We start from the raw sequence: 8,749 nt of genomic DNA on the forward strand, positions 1-8,749 counted from the left end.
AGAGACTCAGGTCCCTGGGACTATATTGGATCTGTCTCTGAAGCTGAAAAACAAAAGGCGGAGGAGATAGTTGGCTCTAAGTGACCAATCTCAGCCATCTTTGTCAGAAATCCTAAATCACAGGAGAAGGGTGGGAAGAAAGGATATGATTATTTCCTGTTCTATTTTCCATAAGAGGTGAGAATGACAAGGACCTCTCTTCCAACTCCTCTTCAGGGCGTGAGGAGGGTTAGCAGGAGAAGAAGGGCTGGGAGCCCTGAGGTCTCCTGTAAGACCTCATATCTCACAGTCAAGGACTAAGATTTAGGATTAAAGATTTTAGTAGGATAGCTCTAAACCAGGATTAGCAAGCAAAGCTAGGGTGTAAATTCCTGGAATCTGACTGGGACCCTGGCAGTGAAAGCTGGGACTGTTGAAAACCCAATTTAAGTGTTTGCTACTCATGTAGCGTGCAGGGCCAAGATAACTAGATCCCAGGACAGGCAGTTTGGCAGTGAGAACAAAAGGAAGAGACTGGGACCAAGCTGACTAGATCCCTTGAGAGAGAAGGGTGGGTATTGGGAGGAAAAATGAGGACTGGGGGAACCCAGGAGGCTGGGTTGGAATAGCAGCAAGTCATAATTCCAGGATCTCTGTTCACCCTCCTCTTCCTCTTTCCTCTATCAGGCAGAAGAGAGGGAAGGAGGGGGCTGGAGAAGTAGCCACATGAATACATTCAGGGCCAGACAGACACAGGAATGGTGGAGGAGAGAGGAATTTAGTGCTGCATTGGCCCTGGTGGGGGCTGGGAAGGGTCAGGAGGCTGGGGAGGGGTGGTGGGGGTCGGTCCTAGGGTTGCACGACGCCGTCCTTTGCGATGACCACGTACACAGTGTGTATGACCACAGCCCTCTTCTTCCTCCTCATCACTTTCCGTGGAGCTCTCACCAAACGCCCGAGGTTTCTCATAAATACAGCAGCCTAGATTTAGAGGGAGGAGCCCAGTTAAAGAGGAGGAAGGGTAAGATGTATAGTCAGATCCATTCCCACTCAAACTCAGCGAAAATTCCTATTTTCTCCTACGTTCCAGGATCCACCTTCCCCAGGCCCACCCTCTGGGACTCAGGCCCCACTCCTCTTGTCCTCTTAGAGAGCCATGAATTCAAAGCCCTACTTCTCCCACCTCTGATACTTCTTGTCATCAGACCTAGGCAATTCCAGTTCTAGCCCTTTCCTACCTCTTTCCCTGATACCACAGAACCACCAAAAAAGCGACAAAACCATGAGCATCTGGGGGCTTCTGGAAAGCCAGTGGATATGAGCAGATACAAGATACGCTGAAGGGAGCCAGAACTCCAGGGCTACTGCGGGCCAACAATTACTCACATTTTGATGAGCGGCGGCCCATGTGTTCATTGTCCACGGTGTCACTTGTCCATTCCACCTTTTTCTCTGGCTTCCGTTTCCGAAGTTTGATGGTAAGGCTCCGGTTCTCCTAGAAGGTTAAGGATGAGCGTACCTATCTAGTCCCCTCCTACTAACCTTTCCCACTCCCTCCCAGGGAACCTCCTCTCTTATCTTCTTCAGCTCAATCAGTACCACAGACATAGCACCAGGGGAGTTGCGAGAAGATAAAACAGAACAGGTCTTTGACCTCAGACAGTCCCTTGAGGAATAAGTATTATTTCCTGTTCTTATATCACCAGTATAAGAGAAGGCACAATTCCTGACCTAGGGAAGGTTCCAGCAACTCTTCAAAGGAAAATATAATCCTCGCTGTTTCTCCGTCTTCCTCCCCACATCATCCTTGGTAGTATTAATACATGAAAATTACTTTTCAGTCCCCAGCACCTAATCTTTGATCTCCCTTTTTCCAGATCCCCTCTTCTTTTTCCCATTAAACAAACAAACAAACAAAACCTCTCTCATTCTCAAGCTCCAGCTCTCTCTACCTCTTATCCACCTATTCTCTGGCATCCTGGCATCTCTAGTAGCAAGTATTATTAATCTATTAATTACCAAGCTCCCTTTAATCCAAGAGTATTAAGCCCAACACAATCTTCTCCCTTTGAAGGCAACTTAACATGTTTTTGGAAAAATACTTCTTGTTTCTCCATTTACATCTTTGCTCTCTGATTTCTCAAAATGCCTCTTTTCATCTCCTTTTCTTGTTTCCTCATTCCTGCTACTTCCTTTTACATTCATCCATTCAATAAATATTTATTTAAATATAAGCATGGATAATATTGATAAGTTGGCCTCCAACCATGCTTTCTTACACTACCTTTGACTTCCTCCCAACATCTTCCTGGCTCCTTAATCCTCAATTTCCCATTCGTTCATTACTTATACACATAACCACCCCAAGCAGCAACACCTATATCCTAACTGTACCTCCCTATTACATGATCCTTGACCAGCCTCCTGCACCATCTCTGCCACTCTAAATAGCTCCAATACCTTCCGATTCTCCCAGCCCTAGATATTCAACCCCACACCTCCCATATTCCCAGGCCCAGTTCCTCCAACAACTCTTCTAATCCCTGTCCCCTCCCTCCCAGTATCTCCCAGACCCCTAAACAGCACCGCCCCCCCGCCTTTCTCACGGGCTCGGTTGTCACGGTAACCGTTGTCTCAGTGACGGTCTCGCTCAGCCCAGCCCCTGCCTCGGCCATGGCTAAGGCTCAGGAGAGGGAGGAGAGGAGGAAAGAGGATGGGATGAGACACCCTTCCCTTTTTCTGTCTCTGAGGTCTAAGAGAAGCGGTATCGGATTCAGAGTGGTAGCCAGAATCCTCCACCTTCTTTTTTCCCCCCTCCTCCTGGGCCTCCGTTTCTCCACCCCTGGGGATAACCTGGCCAACCCCACTTCCGGCTCTCCGCTTCCGGGTGTGACGCACGCTGCTGTCCCCCTTTTTCCCTTCCGCGGCACCAAATTCGTCAAAGCGCAGGCGTCGCTGGATTAGTTCCGCCGTAACGTGACGGCGCGCAGGCGCTGAAAGAAAAAGAAACAAATTTGGCGGAAGGGGTGTCACTGCGGGTGTGGGAGGCGGAGGGAGACTCAAGGGCAGCACGCGTACTCACAGCCTAGCGGAAGCAGAAGGGGCGCCCAGATGAGTAGGGCCGGGCCAGACGCTGCAGAGTGGGTGTGGCGAGGGCGGAGTTGTGTGCCCCAAGCTGAGTCCTGCTGCAGATTTCGATTTACCTTGTCTGGGTAGCTGGACCGGCGAGGAAACTTAAGGAGCAATAGTAATGACCCTACCGCGGCCTATTTCCCTATCCTTGTTTGGTCTGGGTTTTTCTAATGAAAACGGGATGTGGGAGCAATTGGAAACACACTTAAGAGTCAAGCGATGTGGTTCTAGCCCTCGCCTTGTGCCTGTAGGTGTTTGAGCAGTTCGGTTTAGTGCACGTTCAGCGTGGGTTTTTTTTTCAGTCACTGTGCTAAGCCTTGAAGATGGAGGCGCCTAAGATGCTCAGACCTTGCCTGTTAGCGCCCAGTCTAGTAGAAAAGACAGGCATGCTGAAAACTAACAAAAATATGAAACGTTGGGGCATTAACAAATGCCAAGTCGGATTTGTAAATCTGAATGTAGTTACATACTGCCAACATATTCATTCTCTCTGGGGTGATGAGTATGATGAGGCAGAGAAATGGTCGTAAATTGCAGTATAGGCCATTTTATAAAAATATATGCAGGTTTCTTAGAGAGCAAAAGAAAGTGGTAAAACAAGAACCAGGAAGGCCAAGTAGGTTTTTTTAGAAGAGCAGCTTAAAAAGTTGTAGATGTGTGCACTACAGGAAATGGAGTTTTGTACCGCTTGAATCTGAGGAAGTGCCAGATGAGGCTTGACAGGTAGGCAGTGGTTATACGGAAGGACCTGTATGCTTTGCTAAGAAATTGAGCTTAATCCAATCACTGTTATGGGCCAGAGAAAGGCTTAAAGTAGGGTAAAAACGTGAACAGGTGTGTTTCAGATTTCAGGCGTGGGTCAGGAAAGTCAACTGCCAGAACAGTTGAAATGTACAATGGGGAAGACTGCACTGCCCATTCTCCAGGTTGCTGTGGGGGTCAAACAAGATAGCTACGTTTGAGAGCTCTGAATAAGTATATGAAGGGCCACACAATTATATGGTAATTACTACAGTAACCCCTTGATCACAATTTAAGCCAAGGAATGCAGGACCTGAGTATGTATTTGTTCCTCTTGAAAGTTTTTGGTTCAAACAGAAAAAAGCAAGATATAGTTCAGCATGTCTAGTATAGTCCATTAAAAAAAACCAAACGCATGTATAGCAACACACATATACAGAGCCACATATATATTCACAAGCACAGATACACAATACAATTTGGTTATCTCTGTGGAGTAGGATTCCTTGTGACTTTAGTTTTTTCTTTCTATCTTTCTATGTAAGAATCTATTATAATAGATATACAATTGATCCTTGAACAACATGGGGGTAAGGGGTGCTGACCCTCTGAACAGCCAAAAGTCCATATATAACTTTTTTGACTCCCCCAAAACTTAACTACTATTGACCAGATGCCTTACCAATAACATAAACAGTTGATTAACACATATTTTGTATGTTATATGTATTATATACTGCAATCTTACAATCAAGTAAGCTAGAGAAAACATTAAGAAAATCATAAGGAAAAGAAAATATATTTACTCTTCATTAAGTAGAAGTTGATCACATTTTTATGTTGAGTAGGCTCAGGAAGAGGAAAAGGAGGGCTTAAATGTGCTGCTATCTTATGGGTATCAGAAGTGGAAGAAAATCCACATATATGTAGAATCAAGCAGTTCAAACCTGTGGTGTTCAAGGGTCAACTGTATATTGTATTTATCTCAATAGTAATAAAATACCTATAGTGATCACTTAGTATCAGTTTTTTTGCTGTCCAAATTTATATGCTAAAGAGATCTGGTTAAAATTTCTGTTAAATGTCTCACTATCCAAATCCCTAGTTTTTCTTAACCTAAACTCAGGAACCAAATAGATTTAAATAGTATGGCAATACTTACAATTGCTTTTTGTTTATATTAGCCTAATTCCTGACTCTACTTTTTTGTCCTTATTTTTCCATCTTTTCTTTTTCATGTATCTCTGTAAACTCATTTAAATTCCTTTTGGAATAAGACAGATTATAAGTAACATACATATGTCAGGGTCTTTTAGGAAAACATAACTTTAATAAGGAAATTCAATTAAGGGTAGGAGTACTCCAGGAACAACGGTAATCCCCACATGATGATCTGACTCTCTTCTAGGAGCAACACATTGCAACCAGATGGGATGGACAAGGCATCTAAAAACCCAGTATCCTTCACCTTCCAAAAGGAGGGAGGGACTGTTGAGTTGCCCAGGAAAAAGGTCAAGAGTCTTCCTTCTCCTGGAACCTATGAGGAAAGAAAGGACTTGTTATATTCACCAAAAGATGAGTTTCTAGTAGTATAAGATAAGATATGCAATCAAATAACCTAGGAAGGACTTTTATTTATGACATCATTGAGGACTGGCTCCCCTAAACAAGCCTCCAATTCTAATTCCAAGACAACTAAAAATTCTGGGATTAAAAATATATCCAATGAATTATAACCTTAAAGCAAAGATGTCTTAGGACACAGAAAGCACTAGCTGTAAAAGAAAAAAAAAAAGGATAAGCTGGACCTTATAAAAACTTAAAACTTCTGCTCATTTAAAGAGGGTTAAGAAAATAAGTAGGCAAGCCACAGGCTGGGAAAAAAATCTTCTTCTTTTAATTTTTTTAATTTTTTTTTTTGGTAAAATGACAATCAGTGATAGGAAAAAAATACTTTTAAAAGATATATCTGACTATGAATATTTTTAATCTTTTGATGAGATGGCAAGAAAGTAAAGGCAATCTTCATACTGGTTAAAAGTTCTGTAAAATCAGAAATCCAGACAGTGAAGTTAAAACTGATGTCGCTATGAAATGTGACAGTGACACTATGGTGCCGCCCTTTATACTGTTGCAACAGTCACTGGAAGCATAGGAAATGAGGGACAAAATGTGTAAGGTTGATAGGAGATCCTGTGCATAAATTTGGGAACTGCAAAAGGCTGCCCTTTTTTGTAAAAGTGAGTAAGAAAAGAAAAAATTCAACTCTATAGAAGGGGAATTTGACTGTCTCAGTAGGTAGAAAGAGAGAAAACTCTCTCCTGAGAATTTCTAACCATAAGCTAGCCCTTACATGGATTTGCAGCTCAAATTCATACTATCTGTCTGCTCCAAAAAACATGAAGCCAAGAATTTATTTAAAGTAATTCCAGCTTGATAGTGCTTCAAGGCACCTAGAAAAGAAACACAAATGCTGAGAATACAGCACTTACCCAAGGCCTCAAAGAATTCCTACAGTTCAAGTTCTAAAAAACTCAAATTTATTGTCAAAAATTACAAAACAAAGAAAAAAGCACTATGAGAGAGACAGCAGAAACAGACAGCAGCATCAGACACACAAAATCCATGGATATCAGAATTATGAGACATAGAATATAATAACTATATTTAATATTTTATATATTTAAAGACTAGTAAAAGGAACAATTTAAAATATGATTAAGGAACTGAGAATTATTTAAAAATTGAGATTTGAAAAGTAATTAAATAGAACTCAAAATAATAACAATAGTAAAAAATAATAATACTTGAAATAAACTGAAGACAGAACTAGTGACATGGAAGAGGAACCTGAAGAAATTACTCAGAAGGTGGCATAAAGAGAAAAGCGATTGAAAATATGAAAAGAGGGCGAGAGAAATGGAGGACAGAAGAGAGAAATCTCATTCTAGTAACTAATTAGAGGTCCAGAATGTGAGGACTGAGAACATGGGGGAAAGAGAATATTAAAAGAGATGATGGCTGATAATTTTCCAAGGTTGATGAAAAAAAAATCCACTCTAGGCTGGGCGCAGTGGCTCACGCCTGTAATCCCAGCACTTTGGGAGGCCAAGACGGGTGGATCACGAGGTCAGGAGATCGAGATCATCCTGGCTAACACAGTGAAATCTCGTCTCTACTAAAAAACACAAAAAATTAGCCGGGCGTGGTGGGGGGCACCTGTAGTCCCAGCTATTCAGGAGGCTGAGGCAGGAGAATGGCGTGAACCCGGGAGACGGCGCTTGTAGTGAGCCGAGAACACACCACTGCACTCCAGCCTGGGAGACAGAGCGAGACTCCGTCTCAAAAAAAAAAACAAAACAAAAAACAACAATGCACTCTCAGTTTCAGAAAGTCCAACAAATCCCAAACAGAATAAAAGAAAATCACATTTTGATATACTATAGTGACTGCAGAACACCAAAGACAAAGATGAGGTCTTAAAAGCATTCAGAAAGCCCATGTTCTCTAAATCATGTGTGACTAATTCTCTCCAAAGTAAAGCTACCTTGACTGCGGTTGAAGACTGCGGTATAAGATGCTGACCACTAAACAATACTTGCTTCTTATGGTTTTTTTTCTTCATTTCCTTTTAAATATCCTAAAAGAAGGTTAGGCAGGGTGGCTCATGCCTGTAATCCCCAGCACTTTGGGTTGCTGAGGTGGGTTGATTGAGCTCAGGAGTTCAAGACCAGCCTGGGAAACATAGAGAAACCCTATCTCTACTAAAAATACAAAAAACAAACAAACAAAAAAGTCAGGCGTGGTGGCACGTGCCTGTGGTCCCAAAGCTACTTTGGAGGCTGAGGTGGGAGGATTACTTGAGCCCAGGAGGCAGAGGTTGCAGTGAGCCAAGATTGCCTCACTGCACTCCAGGCTAGGTGACAGAGCGACACCCTGTCCATAGAAAAACAAAAAACAAAAAACAAACAAAAAACAACAAAAAAAAAGTAAAAGGTTTATTTCACTGGTTATAAAAAGGGTTAAAAAAGTGTAATTTAAAAAAATAAAAACTACAAATCTCCCTATTACCAGAACTGCACAGAAATAAGGGATGGGACGAAAGGAAACAGCCGTTTAGTACAAAAAAATAAATCACTGGATTTGTTTATTAGTTAGCAAACAGACTGAGCAAAGGGAGGGGAAAGGATACCCACTTGCAGTTGGTACAGGTGTAGAAGACGGTTTGCCCTTCATCGGCTGAACGCATCTGTCTGGTGTGGTATGCCATTCCTTCATGACCACATCGAGGGCAGCGCCTGTCAACCTGGGAAGAAACTGGTGGGTTATGGAGGCCTGGTCATATCATACCCTTACTTCCCACAGGAATCAGGCGATCACGCCTCTCAAACATCGATGCTTTACATCTTTTCTCACTTGGAATTGGGCACAAAACTCTCCAGATCTCTGCAATCACTCCTCCATTTCTTTCCTACCCACCTTATGGAGCCAGTTCTTGATCTCATTAACTTACCACAGGTCCCTGGCACTCAGGCCCTTCCTCCACCGACATAGGCATGGCTGTCCCCAGTTGGTGGAACACAACTGAAGTCTTCACAACCTTCCCCTCAAAGTCTGCACAGGCAAGTAAGACGGGTTATGGAGACAACCTGAGGGAGCTGACACCGGAAACTTCCCCTCTCCCCTGGCTGGTTAGGCCAGGAGGCCCTATATCCTTTCCCTCAGTTTTCATCGCTGGACCAAATGTGCAACTGCCTGATGCCCTGCTCTAGGATCCCCTCCTCAACCCAACCGATCTTGAGTTCCCCAAGCTTCCGATCCTGGGCCCTCCGCCAGGACCCCTGCGTACAAGCCTCTCACCCCGAACGTTGATGTTGAAGCCACAGCGAGTACAGGT

The 8,749-nt window shown here is 43.2% G+C and overlaps 2 protein-coding genes across 8 annotated transcripts in view; both read right to left on the reverse strand.

The window, feature by feature from the left end:
• Positions 1–8,749, reverse strand: part of ZNRD1 (zinc ribbon domain containing 1) — a 16,209-nt gene that overhangs the window by 5,836 nt on the left and 1,624 nt on the right. For 3 of the 5 annotated variants that reach the window (XM_012001480.1, XM_012001478.1, XM_012001477.1), the window contains one exon: positions 5,155–5,389. In XM_012001480.1, the coding sequence (XP_011856870.1) occupies positions 5,365–5,389 (25 nt within the window). In that variant the 3' untranslated portion in view covers positions 5,155–5,364. Of the gene's footprint in view, positions 1–5,154; positions 5,390–8,048; positions 8,159–8,365; positions 8,467–8,749 lie in introns of those variants that run through there. The other 2 variants (XM_012001479.1, XR_001008393.1) reach the window with 2 other exon arrangements.
• The window catches only part of PPP1R11 (protein phosphatase 1, regulatory (inhibitor) subunit 11), a 10,190-nt gene continuing 1,522 nt past the window's right edge, over positions 82–8,749 (reverse strand). Inside the window, exons 2-4 of one of the 3 annotated variants that reach the window (XM_012001482.1) lie at positions 2,586–2,796; positions 1,366–1,474; positions 82–960 (exon numbers count right to left, since the gene is read on the reverse strand). In XM_012001482.1, the coding sequence (XP_011856872.1) occupies positions 758–960; positions 1,366–1,474; positions 2,586–2,654 (381 nt within the window). In that variant the 5' untranslated portion in view covers positions 2,655–2,796 and the 3' untranslated portion in view covers positions 82–757. Of the gene's footprint in view, positions 961–1,365; positions 1,475–2,585; positions 2,983–8,749 lie in introns of those variants that run through there. The other 2 variants (XM_012001481.1, XM_012001483.1) reach the window with 2 other exon arrangements.

Source organism: Mandrillus leucophaeus, unplaced genomic scaffold (assembly GCF_000951045.1).
Source record: "Mandrillus leucophaeus isolate KB7577 unplaced genomic scaffold, Mleu.le_1.0 Scaffold660, whole genome shotgun sequence".
NCBI classification, from domain to species: Eukaryota; Metazoa; Chordata; class Mammalia; order Primates; family Cercopithecidae; genus Mandrillus; species Mandrillus leucophaeus.